The sequence below is a fragment of the Elgaria multicarinata genome, chromosome 2 (assembly GCF_023053635.1).
Source record: "Elgaria multicarinata webbii isolate HBS135686 ecotype San Diego chromosome 2, rElgMul1.1.pri, whole genome shotgun sequence".
Lineage (NCBI taxonomy): Eukaryota > Metazoa > Chordata > Lepidosauria > Squamata > Anguidae > Elgaria > Elgaria multicarinata.
In genome coordinates this window covers 25,461,719-25,477,947 of record NC_086172.1, presented here as the reverse complement: position 1 = coordinate 25,477,947, position 16,229 = coordinate 25,461,719, and the positions used below count along the sequence as shown (strand labels likewise).

The 16,229-nt window shown below is 46.1% G+C and overlaps 1 protein-coding gene across 2 annotated transcripts in view; it reads left to right on the top strand.

Moving 5' to 3' along the window:
- NOP58 (NOP58 ribonucleoprotein) overlaps positions 1–12,119 on the top strand; it is a 33,869-nt gene extending 21,750 nt beyond the window's left edge. Inside the window, exons 11-15 of one of the 2 annotated variants that reach the window (XM_063116153.1) lie at positions 879–1,013; positions 3,451–3,512; positions 6,176–6,306; positions 10,509–10,666; positions 11,699–12,119. In XM_063116153.1, the coding sequence (XP_062972223.1) occupies positions 879–1,013; positions 3,451–3,512; positions 6,176–6,306; positions 10,509–10,666; positions 11,699–11,761 (549 nt within the window). In that variant the 3' untranslated portion in view covers positions 11,762–12,119. The remainder of the gene's footprint in view (positions 1–878; positions 1,014–3,450; positions 3,513–6,175; positions 6,307–10,508; positions 10,667–11,698) is intronic. The other variant, XM_063116155.1, reaches the window with a different exon arrangement.
- Positions 12,120–16,229: the final 4,110 nt, after the last annotated feature.

Below are 16,229 nucleotides of genomic sequence, written 5' to 3'. Positions count from 1 at the left end.
GCGGCATCAAAGCTACCTCAATACTATATGGAAATCCATGTAGTAGACTATTGCAAGGACAACTGAGAATTTTATTCTGCGTCTTAAAGGTCTATTTTATATATAATTGCACCTGGGTAGTTCTCTTATCTCTGTGTGTGACAATATTGTCCATGTAGGACCTATGGAAAAGACAATATTTGAATGAATAAGGAAGCAATCCTATGACCTGGGGGGGACGGGGACATGAGGTATTTTGGATTCCTGGATTTGAGGTCGGAGACGGTGCTCTGACTTTGGGCCCAGGAATCTGACTCCCCCCCCTCCCCTTCGCAGCTGGCATGGGAAGAATTGCATTGGCTGCCTTCGAGGTTGCAATACCCAGCTTATCCCGTATCCTGAGGCCTCCCCAGCCTACAACTCAGCTAGATGGGTGAAAAAGTCAGTCTAGCTAAAATGCAGAGAAGGAGGCGCAGCGGAGGCAAGGATCCTTTCTGCCCTGCCTCCCACTCTGCACTGGATACTCAAACCTCCCGAGTTCAGAGGCATACAAATGTCAAGGGTGGATCCCAAAGGGTTGTGCCCTCTTAGTGGCAGTTAAAACATATTTGCATTGAAATACTAGGCTTAAACTGTTCAGTGAAACTTGCTTTTTATAAATATTTTTTTTTAAAAAGAACTTGACCATTTTCATTCGTCTGCCTCCTTTGTTGCCTGAATTATGGCCAGACGTTTTTTGTGAACCGCCCAGAGAGCTTCGGCTATTGGGCGGTATAAAAATGTAATAAATAAATAAATAAATAAGACGTTCCCTGAATTCTCATGACTTGCACCACCGTGTACAGAGCGAGTTGCCACCTTGGTTTCACAGGGCTTATGTTCTTCTTGATGTCTTCCAGATCTCTCGGATGCTAGCAGCTAAAACGGCCTTGACGATTCGTTACGATGCCCTCGGAGACAGCACCAGCGCGGAGATGGGAGCGGAAAACAGATTGAAAGTGGAAACAAGGCTACGGCACTTGGAGGAGAAAGGGGTGAGCTTTTAAAAAAAACTAAAGGGAAATCCACACAGTAGCAAGTCTTTGCAGTTTAGAGACAAGAACATAAGAAGAGCCCTGATGCTGGATCAGACCAAGGGTCCATCTAGTACAGCACTCTGTTCACACAGTGGCCAACCAGCCATCAGCCAGGGAAGAACAAGCAGGACATGGTGCAACAGCACCCTCACGCCCATGTTCCCCAGCAGCTGGAGCACACAGGCTTACTACCTTGGATACTGGAGATAGCACACAACCACCAGGGCTAATAGCCATTGATAGCCTTCGCCTCCAGGAATTTATACAACCCCCTTTTAAAGCCATCCAGATTGGTGGCCATCACTACATCTTGTGGTAGTGAGTTCCATAATTTAATTATGCGCTGTGTGAAGAAGTACTTCCTTTTATTTGTCCTGGATCTCCCGCCAGTTTCATGGGATGACCCCAGCTTCTAGTGTTTTGAGAGAGGGAGAACCCCAATTAGTACATTTGCATTAGTGGAGACACAGAATGGAGATGGGGGGAGGGCGGGAATGTGCACATGCTCTCCCATTCTAGGCCACCTTTACTTCCTGGGATACCTGTGGACGTGTTTAGAGATGACAGAGGTACAGTCGTGCCTTTACCCTTCCATAAATGGGGCCTTTATGGCCACCATTGACGAAGCAAGGGGAGTGCTCAGTTTATGGAGGCTTCAGATGTTGCACCACATCAGTGGCGGCCATCGGTGACTCGGGAGGGACGTGCACAATTTCGGTGGGAGGGCGGGTGACTGCTGAGCCTCAGAAAAGGCTAGCCCAGACCAGCGAGTAGGGGCAGATGGCAGTTGCAACGGGGCAAGTGCCCACTGAGGTGCGTGCGGGTAAGTTCACCCTCCTCTGTAGTCTCCTACACAGGTGTCAGCCTCTCACTGGCCGGTGAAGGGAGTAACTGAGGCAGTTACCTCTTGGTCATCTTCCAGGATAGTTGACTGAAGACTTGCAGTTCATGGCAAGATGTGGTGTGTTCTGTTCTCTGTTTTTTAAATTAAGTAAGAGGAGATGTGGCAGGAACAAATGAAATTAAAACAAAATAAAAATCCATTTTATGTACCGTGTTGATTTGTGTATTCAAAATAGGTCAGCTAGGGTGGTTTCTTTGGGTCCATGTTGCCAATCAAGCCGTTGAGAGGTGATTGTAATTTTGGATTGGAAAGTTATGGAGCTGAGATGTGGCCTCACCCCAGAATTCCCTGAGTCTGGTAACCAGACCGGAATATAGAGGTGTACTGAATATCTGTAACCCTGATCATAGGGAGGCAGCGCACTCCCTGGCAAGTTTAAACAGAGCTGTGGTCCTGTTGGGCGCTGATGTTGACACACGCTTTCCCTCTCACCACAGTGAGCCGTAGGATAACTTCCGGTGGGGTGCGGTGCAAGAGAGATACTAGATTTTGGGGGTACTGAAATTGCGTGAGAAAGTTTGCTGGGTAGAGGAGGAAAGGAAGAGGGACTTAGTACACCTTGCCTGGGTGGGCAGAGTTTTTTTAACGTGGCACGTGGTTGTGGCTTTACATCTTTAAAGAGACGGGAGGGTGCTGAACCTTTGAAACCTCAAGTAGGAAGCTGGTGAACTTTGGTCTGTATTGTATAATATAGAAGTATTCATATACCAGGCAGCTGCTATGGCCTGATTGAATTCCAGCTTGCTCAATCCTCGGTCCCACTGTCTCTAGAGACTGGCTGCCTTTTTATTTCTCTTCTGGGATACAGAACTGGCTTCCTGTAGAGATTATTGCAAAAGGCCAAACAGTCTGAAAGGACTGCCGTTACGGAATAGCTTGATACTACAGTGTTCCCCACCGAGGGCCCTCCAGTTGTTTTGGACTCCCAACTCCTGTAGCAAGGCCGATGGTCAGGAATGTTGGAATGTGTAGTCTCAAAGCATCTTGAGGGCACCAGGTTGGGGAAAGCTGCTTTAACCCAAGGGTTATTTCTTCATCCCCGTGAGTGGGGAGAGCCCATCGTGACCCTGTCATTAGGAGGTGCTCATTCTAGCTTGTGTGTGTGTGTGTTTTCTTCCCAGTACCCCATTTTCAGTTTTAATCCTTTTCGGGGGCTGTGTTGCTTGTGACCGTTTTTGTTATAATTTTCGTGAGTCATTTGTTTTCCTGCCAGGTCAAGACTTTTCTCTTCTCCCAGGCATTTAACAGCATTTAACAACGCTAAGTTTTTTTTTTTTTTTAACAGACCTCAGAACTGTTGTTTTAAAATGGATACCAGTTTTTTTTATAATGTTGTTTTTATGTTTTTGATGGTTTTAAATTTTTTGTATACTTTTTAACGCTCACTGTTTTTAACTGTTGTAAACCACCCAGAGAGCTTCAGCTGTGGGGTGGTATATAAATGTAATAAAATAAATAAATAAACAAACAAACTTTGACTTCTTCCCTCAGATAAGACGAATAAGTGGCACCGGAAAAGCCATGGCCAGGGCAGACAAATATCAGCATAAGAGGTGGGTAACTGCACCTTCACTCGGCCTATATGTAGTTTTTGCTGCTTTAAATCCATCCTGCTCAAAGACTTAAGTTTTAGGTTTGCTGGACTCAGACAAATATCTGTCATTTGGACCAATAGAAATATACTGAGTGCCTCCGAACGTGCTTGCTTTTAATGTATTTCCAGACCTTGACGGCTGGATACGGGGAAGATGTTTTCAGAGTCAAGGGTTGTTGACAACATCCTAGAACAAATAGTGCTGTGGCATTCTTATGATTTATACTGCAGACTGGGGATTTCAATGATGTTTCACTCAGTGGTCTGGGTTTCCAGCGTGACGCCCATGGGCACCAATATGCCTGCAGACACCTCTCTTGGTAGTCACCAAGCTTCTTGCCCCTCCTGATTTTTATTTTACTTTTTAAGGTTTTTTAATTGCATTTTTTTCCACTGGGAGGCTGGCTTGCTGCAAAGTAAAATGCCACCCTCCCGTGCCATCTTCATTTGGGTTCCAAAGAGTGGCTTTGTGCTATGGAGAGGCCACCAGTGAGGGAGGAAGCAGCGGCCAGGCACCTCTCCACCGTGCCTGGGTCCAGCTCCAGCTGAGAGCCCCCTCCCTCCTGCTACCAACTGTCTGGAGAGGCCACCAGTGAGGGAGGAAGCAGCGGCCAGGCACCTCTCCACCGTGCCTGGGTCCAGCTCCAGCTGAGAGCCCCCTCCCTCCTGCTACCAACTGTCTGGAGAGGCCACCAGTGAGGGAGGAAGCAGCGGCCAGGCACCTCTCCACCGTGCCTGGGTCCAGCTCCAGCTCAGAGCCCCCTCCCTCCTGCTACCAACTGTCTGGAGAGGCCACCAGTGAGGGAGGAAGCAGCGGCCAGGCACCTCTCCACCGTGCCTGGGTCCAGCTCCAGCTGAGAGCCCCCTCCCTCCTGCTGTCACCTGTAACTGCTGAACTTTCCAACTAAGATTTTAGTGCCTGAATTTGCTTTCCTTTTCCCCCTCCTCCTCCTCCCTCCCAATCCCCTTTCCTTTTGTGTCATGTCTTTTAGATTGTAAGCCTGTGGGCAGGGACTGTCAAGAAATACCTTTGTAAGCCGCCATGAGAGCCTTTTTTGGCTGAATGGCGGCATAAAAATCCTTAAATAAATAAATAAATAAATATAAGGAGCTCAGACCTCACCTCGGCCTTCTTACATAGGTATTTTGGGGGAGTTACTTTTCTTTCGGTCTTGCCATTTTGAGAAATGAGTGTTTGGGTCTGGTCATGCCCACCATGACAGCCATTTTATGAATTGGGCAAGTCCCCATGGCAGCCATTTTGTGAGAGTGTCCACAACAGCCCCCTAGCACCCAAAATTCCAAACGTGCCCAGCTGTGATTGGTCCTGTGTGTCTTTCTTGTTATATATTTAACTTTGGATTCCAAACACAGCCCATGGATCTATACCTGTTCCCTAATAACATTTAGGGGGCAGTTCACCTGGGACAGTTTCCCCTATGTTTCGAGTTGCCGCCACACCCCGATCCCGCGTGAGGAAATACTAGCGTGAACAGCCCCCTTTCTAGCGCCTGCGATCCATGGAATTGCAGCGGAGACAGTCATTTCTCCTAATCTTCGGGTAATTTCAGCACAGCAGCTACTCACACAGAGAACCCACTGCTTTTTTGGAATACTTTTGCACTCGCCCAATGTTCAGAGGCGGGCAGGACCAGATGCAGGGAGGTCCAGTTGGCCTCCTGTCCAGGTTATGGGCTTCCCAAAAGCATCTGGCTGACCACTGTTGCAAAAGAAACAATGGGCTAGATTGAACGTTTGGTCCAATCCAACTGTGGGCTGCTCTTGTGCTCTTAATATGAATCAGTGAGGCTTGGGAAAGTTAGTAAAAAAATTTAAAAGACTGAATCTGGAGTTCTCTTCCCCCCCCCCCCATTTCTTCGATGAAATACTTCTTTTAAGTGAAAATGAGCTCTCAAGCCCTTCTAGGGCACATTTACTCCTGAATTGGGGCATCAGGCTCTTCTCTCCATCCTCCTCCCCAACCTTCTCCAACCCTGGGGCCTTCTAGATGTGTTGGACTGCAATTCCCAGAGTCCCCAGCGAAGGACGTTGTCCCAACACATCTGGAAGGCCCCAGGTTGGAGAAGGGTGCTCCCACTTGTCTCATGTATGTAAGTGCACTCTTGGGAGAGGCTGCATTGCTTCTGTGCCAAGCTGTCAGTATCCTAGAAATATTGAAGGAGAGTTCCTTCTTCAAGGATGTGTGGGGTGGGAAATCAGGGTGATCTTCTCTTCACCACCACTGTATCTAAAACAGGGGTGGGGAACCTTAGGCCTGGGGGCCAGATCCAGTCTTCCAATGTTCCCAAGATGGCCACTCCTGGCCCCAGCCTCTTCCTTCCAACCGCCATTCATTAGTTGCCTTCCTGGCTTTTGTGAAGCCAGGAAGGCAACCTAAGCCTCGCTTGAGGCTACCGTGTGCTGGTCCTTTTTGTATTTTTGGCCCCGCTCCTTTCCCCTTTGCCTTCAGCCTTGGCCTCCAGTGGGATGCGGCGGCCCCCGAGAGCGTCTATGAAGTGGCATTTTGCCCTCAGGCTGGAAGAGGTGCCCCACCCCGATCCAAAACGGTTCTCTTTGCCTGACAAGTTGACAACTTTTAAGAATCCGTTTTTGTCATTCCAGTGAAGTGAAGACGTACGACCCTTCTGGGGAGTCTACGCTCCCCCTGGTCCCAAGGAAGCGAAAAGCAATGGAAGAAGAAGAGCCGGTAGTTCCAGCAAAAACAAAGAAGACTAAAGTAGTAGAAATCAAAGGTTAGTTACTGGGGCTTCTGAAGTTACTGGTGGTGCATCTGGGAGCTGAAGTTGGATGATCAGCTTCCAGATCCCTTGTGATCCATTTGAATCCCTAAAACGATTCCACTGTCTTCCATCGGACCAGCTTGAGCCCTCACCACTAACGCTTTCCTTTAGTTGCCTGTGTCAGCTAAAATCTCCCAGGTAGTTTCCATGAGCAGTTCGGTCCTCCTTTCCTCTCTAAAGCCTCGATAATAGAAACCCATTTCCCCACTTCTGCATCCTGAGTTGTGTGCGGCGCTGTCGGTCGACTCTTCGATTGGGCAGGGGCCTCTATCAGCAAAATGGGGAGGGGGAATATTTTTGTGAATCTCCCCTTCCCCATGCAGCAGCAGCAGCAACCCACCCCCTGCCCAAACCTGCTCCAGCGAATTGGAGAACTTTTTGAGATCGTGCGGGAGGTGGTTTGTGTGTGTGTATTTTTTCCTAGTTTGTAGAACATGCTAGTGGTGTTAGGCATGAGGCACACTGGAACCCCTGCCCCTCACCACCACCCAAACACTGGATACCTTCTGCAACCTCTGGTTCTGAGTCTTCCCCAGGCATTGCGTGTTCTCTTCCAAGTACATTTGAACAGCAGTGAGGCCTAGAAACATGATTTCTTTATCAAAAGCTGTGATTTGTTACGGGGGGCGGAGAGATGCCACATCCTGTGCTGCTTCCACAGAATTCACACAGCCCTAACATTAAGTAAATACTCATGCGTTGCTTCAGTTGAAAATGTGTGGTTTTTCTTATTATAGGTTTGTTTTTAGAGTGGAACTCTGAAATCCCTATTGAGGAACTTGTTTGCGTTTGGTTTTTTGGGCCTGTGGTGCTGAAGGCAACAGCAGCACATTCAGTTTAACTGTTCTTGATGGTTGAAATACTGATGGGCAGGGCTTGGCTTGGCACCGAATATAAAACAGCAAGAGACCTCTTTGCATCCTGCACTGTGTGCAGTAAAGATGCCCTTGGTTTCGTTTGCCCACCACAGTCGTTTGGAAAGATGTCCTTCCACATTGTCGTGCTCGCTGGCTCCAGACGTAGGCAAAAGAGATGGCTTCCCCGAAGCCACCGTCCTCATTCTTTTCTGGCATAACACTGTTGTGACAAACTCTGAAAATGAGCTCTCAAGCCCTTCTGGGACACATTCGGGTTTCACAAAGGCCCTCACTGCCAGCTCTGAAGTCTCAGAGGCCGTGAAATGTACCTGGAGGCAATTGTGTAGAGCCAAAATAAAAAGCAATACTAGCATGAAGCCCTTCCTGCCAGTAGCTAAGCTATAGAAGAGGCATTTCAGCTTTGGGGAAAGGGCAAAAACCTGGCTGAAAGCCGGGAAAACACCACACCGTCCAGGGTTGGGGAAAGGGCACGTGGCCTTCTGAGGAATCACGTAGGCCCAAATCCTGATCCCAGGAGGGCTGGATTTGGCGCCTGACCCTGGTCTATTAGACAGTCCCAGCTTATTCGCGATGGAATGAGATTGGTGTGACTATTGCAAACGTACACTTAAAAGCTGCAGATGCTTCCGTCATGGTAAGCCTGGAAGTTTGGGAGGCCTGAGGCAACAGAGGAAGTGATGGTTGCCTGTAGCAACAGTACAGGGTCTCTGCACTGTTTTGTTGGCACAATGTATTTGCTAGATTTAACTCCTTAAAGAGCTCAAGGGGTTGGGGCCAGGTGACTGAAGGAGCGGCTCCTCCCATACTTACCTGCCTTGACATTAAGATCCTCGTCTGAGAGGTGCCTCCACCAAATGAGGCAAAGCACGTGGTTACTAAGCAGAGTAACCTCCACCAATCTGTGGAAGGCCCTCACCTACATTATGGTCTTTTTGACACCAAATAGACCATAATTTTCTCATGTGTTTTAAGAAACGTTTTTGGTGCTTTTGGATCGATGTACTTTTATTGCTTTTAGTTTTACTTTGGTTTTATGTGTAAGTCTTCGCTGCTGGTTTTATCTCAGTTTCTCTTCATTGTTTTGTTGTCCACGTTTTAAGTTTTTAACATGTTGTACGACTGCCCAGAGAACTTGGGTTCTCCGTCAGTTTCAAATTATACTGAATAAAATAAATAAAACGTGTAGCTCAGAATCAGTAGGTGTTACTAGAAGCAAGTGAGGCCGGGGCTCCTGGCACGTCACTGTGGAGAAGAAAATTCAACAGCTGGTGCTTTCCTCACTCTTGTTGCAGCTGCCATATTCCTGCTTTTAAAGAACTCTTAGGGCAGGTCTATTATTATTATTATTATTATTATTGTTGTTGTTGTTTATTTATATAGCACCATCAATGTACATGGTGCTGTACAGAGTAAAACAGTAAATAGCAAAACCCTGCCGCATAGGCTTACATTCTACTAAAATCATAGTAAAGCAATAAGGAGGGGAAGGGAATGCAAACAGGCACAGGGTAGGGTAAAACTAACAGTATAAAGTCCGAGCAACATCAAGTTTTAAAAGCTTTAGGAAAAAGAAAAGTTTTTAGCTGAGCTTTAAAAGTTGTGATTGAGCTTGTCTAGACCTCCCGGTGTTCTGGGAGGGAGGACCTCACGGTATTCTGATCGCAATATCCTCCCCCACAGTCCACATGGGTCGTGCAACGTCCCGGGCATCAGGTTCGTCACGGCGGCCATTTTTTTAAAAAACAAACAAACATGAAGAACTGGAGCGCACAAACGCTCCAGCGAAAATTACCAAAGGTTAGAAAACCCAACCAACCCTGATCCCACTCCCCTCCCCAGCCCTGATGGGCATGGAGCACCTGAGGAGCTCCGTGCCTGGTTCCCGGCTCCTCACATTTACTCATGAGGAGCCGAGACGAATCCGGGATGGACAGCCAATCTTGTAACGATCCTGAGACTGCGGGAAAAATCAGGATACAAGTGGTGTCGGTTATTTATTTTATTTATTTATTTATTTATTACATTTTTATACCGCCCAATAGCCGAAGCTCTCTGGGCGGTTCACAAAAATTAAAACCACAATAAAACAACCAACAGGTTAAAAGCCCTACCCTGTGCCTGTTTGCATTCTCTTCCCCTCCTTATTGTTTTATTATGATTTTATTAGAATGTAAGCCTATGCGGCAGGGTCTTGCTATTTACTGTTTTACTCTGTACAGCACCATGTACATTGATGGTGCTATATAAATTAATAATAATAATAATAATAATAATAATAATAATAATAATACAAAATATAGTATAAAAAGCACAACCAGGATAAAACCACGCAGCAAAATTGATATAAGATTAAAATACAGAGTTAAAACAGTAAAATTTAAATTTAAGTTAAAATTAAGTGTTAAAATACTGAGAGAATAAAAAGGTCTTCAGCTGGTGTCGAAAGCTGGTTATCCCGGGAAAATGGAGGCATTATCCCTCCCTGTCCCTGGGGTCCTCTGTGCATCATGTGGACGCACAGTGATGATCCCGGGGCGATCCCTGGGATAAGGCATGGTGTAATTATGCCCTTTAAGGTACAAGAATTTTGTCTTGCTTTGCATGGGGTCCCTGTAGATATCCATGTGTCTAGAGTGGACGTGCCAAGAACCTTAAAAGTTCCTAATGGCTGAATGAGCACCCCTGTTGCACTAACCTTCATCTCCACAGCAACAGTCTATACAATAAACATAGAAGTCTTCCCAATTCTCTCTTCCTTGGTGAGCTGCCAAAGTCCAAGCCCTGGCCAAAAGTGCTGGAAGACCTTCTTATTTGGATGTAGCTATTGCTGGCTAGCCCTAACTGCCTTTTTAGCAGAGCTTTGTCGTTTGTTGTTCTTGGTATTAAAAGTGCCGTTCTTTGCCCAGAGTCCTCTGGGTTGGGTGTGCCAAAAGAGCTGAGGGTGGTGTCTTTTTCATCCAAAGCACAAGGGTATTGTCTTCAAAAACCAAAGGTGGGTGAGTGAATGCCATGGGATGGTGCACTACGGCCCAAAAGATTGTGGGAGAACTCTGTATTGTACTCGAAATGTTCCTCATCGGCCGGGGGTTGGACTCGATGGCCTTATAGGCACCTTCCAACTCTACTATTCTATGATTCTTCCGTTTGAAGAAGTGGCAGGGACATTTCTTTCTTTCTTTTGTAGCTTGTGTGGCACTGTGGTTTTAAAAACCTTTCCTGAGGGGGGGGGCTTTTGATGGATGACAGTCCCTGTCTTTATACTGTTTTTCTCCATAGAAGAGGAGGAGGAGGAGGAAGAAGAACAGCAAGAGCAAGAAGACAGTGAACGCGTCAAAAAGAAGAAGAAGAAAAAGAAGGAGAAAAAACAGAAAGCTCAAGAAGAGGACGTTTGGGTGGAAGAAGAGGAAGAACCATCAACGAGCTCAGCGGTGGAGGTAAGTTGCGACAGAATTAATCCCTTCCCGCAGAGAGCCCTCCTTTTAGGATTAGCCTCCAGGGGGTGTTACTTTTGCTGTTTATATACATACCACTTTGCAGGTGTACAGATTACCCAAATCCTTGTATGCATTCTCTTCCCTAAATGGTATTTTCTGTTGAAACGTCCAGCACAGTTGGAGGTTTGGGTAAATGTACACGGCCTAGAAAACCATATGTTTTGAATCACAGGAGTGGGCTGACTAGCAGCTCCCCTGACAAAAGCAAACAAAAGCTCTGCAGAATCTGGAATGGCAAAAAGAGAGAGAGAGAAGTGCTCTTTTAAAATACGTATTTGATGGCATTCTATTGCTTCCATCCTCGACAGAAAACCGTTGCCTTGATACGTACTCTAGCCATGTCTCTTTCACAACCGCCAGCCTTCCATTCCTTTGAGTCCTTCAGGGTCATGATGAACTGAGAGCAGTGGCTGGGGGAGAAGTGATCTCCTCGGCCTCTTGTGAGTCATGGAGCCGCGCATGGTGGCTTGCGTGCTCTCTAAGTAGGGTGCCAGCTGTGCTTCTGCTGCACAGTTCAGAGGAAGCGATGCTCTAGCTTATGGAAAGGGGAGCCCTGATGGTTTGCAGAAATGAGTACAGTCCATGCTGGAGTGTTCGATGGGGGAACATCTCATTTAAACTCCCCCTCAAAAATGCTAGACTAGTTCATCTTTCTTAAGGCTGATAGCCTTGGCATAAATGGAGGAAGAATGACTTTGTTCCGTTGGGATGCTTCGAGATGAAAGCTTTCTGTTGCCGAGTGCTGTTGACTCATTTCATTAGAGTTATATCGATGGTAACCATGGATTCCTGCAGTTCTCGGAGCTTCTCTGTCGAAAGAGATTAGCAAATAGAAGTTGAATAGGACCATGCGTGCCTACTCATATCTCCCCTAAAGGAACGAACCCTTTGATTTGCTTTTTTATTAATGACTAGCTCTGTATATTCGAGGTACCATTATGAGCTCAGTGTAGTAATGCTTATTATTTTCAGAGTACAGAAAAGAAGAAGAAGAAAAAGAAAAAAATTAAAGTGGAACCAGAAGATGAAGATTAAGAAGAGGAAAGCAGAGTTTCCTTGGATGGCTTGCATCACATTTGTGTTTCCTGGGACATTTGCTTCAGAACTACATTTTGGTCCATGTTTCAGCAAGAATGAGGAATTCCATATGCTCTCCTTGGGACCTTTAAAAAAATGTTCCTTTCTTTAGCTTAGCCTCTTAGTTTTAACCACTGGCCTGTTAGTAATTTTTTTAGTTGGATTTTTTGTGTTAATATTACTGTAAACTCCTTTTGGATGCTGACGTATAACCCAAAAAGCAATATATAAATGTTTTGAAATCGGTAAATAACTTTTCAGTGGCAGGGTTCCTTCCTGCAGGACTTTGGGTCTGAATAAAAATACTACTTTTGTATGTATGTGTGTTACCATGTCTTTCAGATTATGTGACATTCTAATAATGTCAATTTAATTTTGTGAAATGTGTTGAGGGGCATTAAAGCTACAGCTCAAAAAGCATCGAAGCTGGGAGTTGGAGCAATGAGGTAGCCCACTTCAGCAGCAGCCCAGCAGTCCCCAAATGATTTCATAGCCTTCCTACAAGGACCTGATCCACAGCAGTTTTTGTCAACCTTTGAGAAGTCAGTCAAGAATGGGAATTCAGGAAGGCACTTCATGAAATATCTTCCTAGTTTAATTGGGAGAGGGAATTGGTGGAGTGTTTTAACAGCATGCCCTGATGTTAGTAATGGGTCCTGTACTGAATTTAAGGAAATGGTTTATAAATGGTATCAGTTGGGACCTGAATACTTCAGGAATGATTTTAAACAGACTCACCTGGAGGGATCTACAGGTCTATGGTGGAGTTTGCAGTTAAACTGAAAGATCGCTTGTGGAAATGACGTAAAGGATCTTTGGAGAAAATGGTTGAACTAGTGGGTCTGAATCCATTTTACTTTTAGATCCCTGTGGAAATAAAAGTCAAAATTAAAGGCACGGTACCAGAACCCCAGCAGCAGAAATTGCAGACCAACCAATTCTAAAAGTTTTTATCCTGGTGAAAAAGGAAGTTCTTTCCCAAAAGGTGAAACCCCTCACTAGAGCGAAAAGGGTTGCATATAGTTATAGCCAAAACCATCATTTTAAAACAGTATCAAGAGTAAAAAGGGACCTCTGGAAGTAAACAGGTACAGAGTGTAGTCATCATCATCATATTTATTTGTTACCCGCCTCTCATGACTGCAGAAGAGGTGGTACAAAAGGTGATAGGTTATTTGATCGACTATAGATAACTCCTTGTTCCTCAAAATGGCATGTGGTCTTGGTTGGCCTGACCCCCAACCTTTCCTGCTAGGTTAGCAACTTCAATACATTTTAATAAGTTGCATCTAGCATGTCCATGTGCTGAATTAACCACTGTGTGAAGTACTCTGTGGAGCACAGCTGCTGTGAAGTGCCACCGTTTATCGAATCTTTCAGTGTGAAAAATACACAAAATTGCTTCTTCTCGGCACACGGAGGGGCAGTGACTATATTCTATATAGTCACGTCTCTCAGAGAAGATAGCTTGATCAGCAAGAAGAGCTGCATCCATTCTGCACTGTGAAAGATTTTGAGGCTGTGTGCGTGAGAGATAGAGAGGCTTAGCTACTTAGGCATTGCCAGAAAAGAGGGTATGCATCAGCAAAAATAAATGGCATAGTTTTGCATAAAATGTGCATATTCTGATTTATATGTAGGGGTGCGAGTTTAGAAATAATTAAATAGAAATACAATACGTATCACTTGGCAATACTCGGCAACAGACTCTGACCCAGGTGACCCGGGTGCCTGCTCAGTCTGCTGTTGGGGTACTGACTGCTGATAGGCAATTTCAGAGGGTTCTTTATCTTTAAACTAGATTGACTGGACAGCCTTTTAAATAGAGGACTGTTCTCTGTAAAGTAGGACACAACCCTACCTATGTTTGTGCTTTGTTTCTAATTTCTAAATTGCTGTGAGTCAGCAGTTGAGTAAGTAACACACAACAGCCATCACAAAAACTACCATCAGATGCTTGCAGAGGAAAAGGGTAATGGAGAGTGTAAGGGAAGTCAGAATCCACCTGACAACCCTGTAGGGTAGGCTCCTGGACCAAACGTCCTGAACTCCCAAGTTACCCACCTTCCTGTCCTGTCCACAACCGGGTCGAGCCAGATGTTCATGGGAATAAACCACAGACACATATTTAGGGACCAAAGCAACTTTATTGCAATCTCTAAAACTAACACATAAGGCCTTGGTCGTGAAACAGCCACTTAAAAGAATAAGAAAAGGAAGGATAAAGGAAGGGGGATGTGGACGAAAAGGAGTGAGGAGAGAAGGTGAGGAAAAGCTCTAATACTTAGCCATTACCCCAAGAAGCATTCATAGGACCCCACACCCAGCCAACATCCGGCATACCCACACACATTAAAACATAAAAAACCTTTCTAACTCCAGGCAACTAGCATAGTTGCCATGGTCCTGATCTCACTTGTCATACGCACGCACCACCAAGGAAGATGGAGAAGCTTCATAAAGCTTTTTATGTCTTTTGGGGACCCCTGGTCCCATGACCTGAATAAACCAACCCATGCCCTTCCTGGGCTATAGCCCACCCCCCTCCCAGAGGGGCCAAGCCACCTCTTTTTCCCACAGCTGAATCTTGTTTAGTGTGTCCCAACGCCCTGATAATCTCCAGGTGCCAGTGGGGGCAAGAATGACCTTGGCTGGGGGCCATGAAAGCCTGGCACAGCCAGTTTGAACAATAGACCATAGATCCTATCTAGGGGCAGATCTTATGCCCTCAGAGCAACAGCATATTAAAGGGGATCTGACCTCAGAACCTGTAAAGCGCACTGCCCACCCCTCCCTGCTGTAGCTGGTGCGGAGGGAACTGCGCTCGCTACTGCTCCACACTCGGACATGTGAACATGGAGGCGGAAAAGGGGGCAGTCCTGGGGGTGGGGAGGGAAGGAGAGTGGGGAAGTTGCCTTGTGGAGCTTCTTATGCCCGCCCTAGCTTCCTTCCCTCCCGCACTGAAGTGCCGCCGTTTGACGAGCAAAATCGCCCATCTGGCAAAAATGCAGGGGGCTGGAGCACAGAGGCGGCTGACTATCAACCTAGGATCGCCCCCTAAATGGGCTGCTCCTGCCATGAAGCTGGGTCATGCGACCTGCTTCAGGCAGCACCATGAGGGGAGGCTAGATGATGGCAAACAGTGGCGTCCAAATGGTATAGCGAGACTTTCTGAAGTGTTGGCCTTGTGCATCACTCCTTGAAAGCCAGACAAAAGCTTGATACTTACAAAACTGGGTCCAAGGTAGCTATCTTAGATTTCTTGTAAGGTTGCTGTCTTAATGTCTTAATTGTGTTAAAGTGCAATTGCACTGAGCATGATACAGACACACTTAAGCAAGTGTGAGAGATTTAGGCTGCAAACCTGTGCATGCGTAGCTGGGAATAAGTCCCATTGAAAACAGGATTGAACTGATAGACAAATACTTGATTCTTCCTTTGGAATCAGTGGGACTTAATAGTGCTTCCCTACAGCTGGATTGTACCTGCTAGATTTTGCTCCAAATATTATTTGTTTATATCTTGCCTTTTGTCCACTTGCAAGGAGCTCAAGGCAGCTTACACGGTCCTCCTCCTCTCCATTTTACCATCACAACAACCCTGTAGGTTAGGCCGAGAGTCAGTGACTGGTGAACTTCATGGCTGAGTGAGGTCTAGAACCTGGGTCTCCCCAGGCCCAGTCCAACTCTAACCACTACACCACAGTGGCGCTCATGATTTTCTGTTTAAAAAATGCTACTTAGTCTACATTTCACACTGCTTTTGAATGATCAAGAAGCACACCTCTTTGTACTAAATCTGCTTACATCCGGTAGAACTTGATGATCAAGGAATGGTTTTATGAGATTGTCAAGCTGACAACAAAATGAAGCCTTGAAGTCTGCTATTTGAACAGCTCTGAGTACATCACCATAACACAGTTGCTGTAAGGGGGGCGGGGGAGAAATAGTTACCTTTGGCTCAGTAAGTGCATTGCAACACACCATGAAGCAATAATAGAGAGCTGTGTGGCAACCATGTAAGGTTTCCCGTCTGGTTCAGCCTCTCTTCAAAGGGGAAATATCTGGGATAATGCGTTTTTGTATTCTTACTAGACTGACAGAAGCCATGAAGTAGACCAGAAGAGCCTGCCAAAAGCATATGAGATCAATGCTAATAACTCTCGACGTACAAACTTAAAGCCTGCCCGCACTTTAAGATTAGAAAGTGAGGCCCTTCTCATTTGCCCTCCTGTGAGAGCCATTAAGTGGGTGATCACACAGGATAGGGCCTTCTCAACTGTGGCCCCACACCTGTGGAACAAGCTCCCATTGGAGGTCCGCCATGCACTATCCTTGCAGGCTTTTAAGAAGGCCTTGAAAACATTTTATTTTATCATGACCTTCTCATGATGAGTGCTGCTATTGCCACGGCTGTTCTTGCTGAT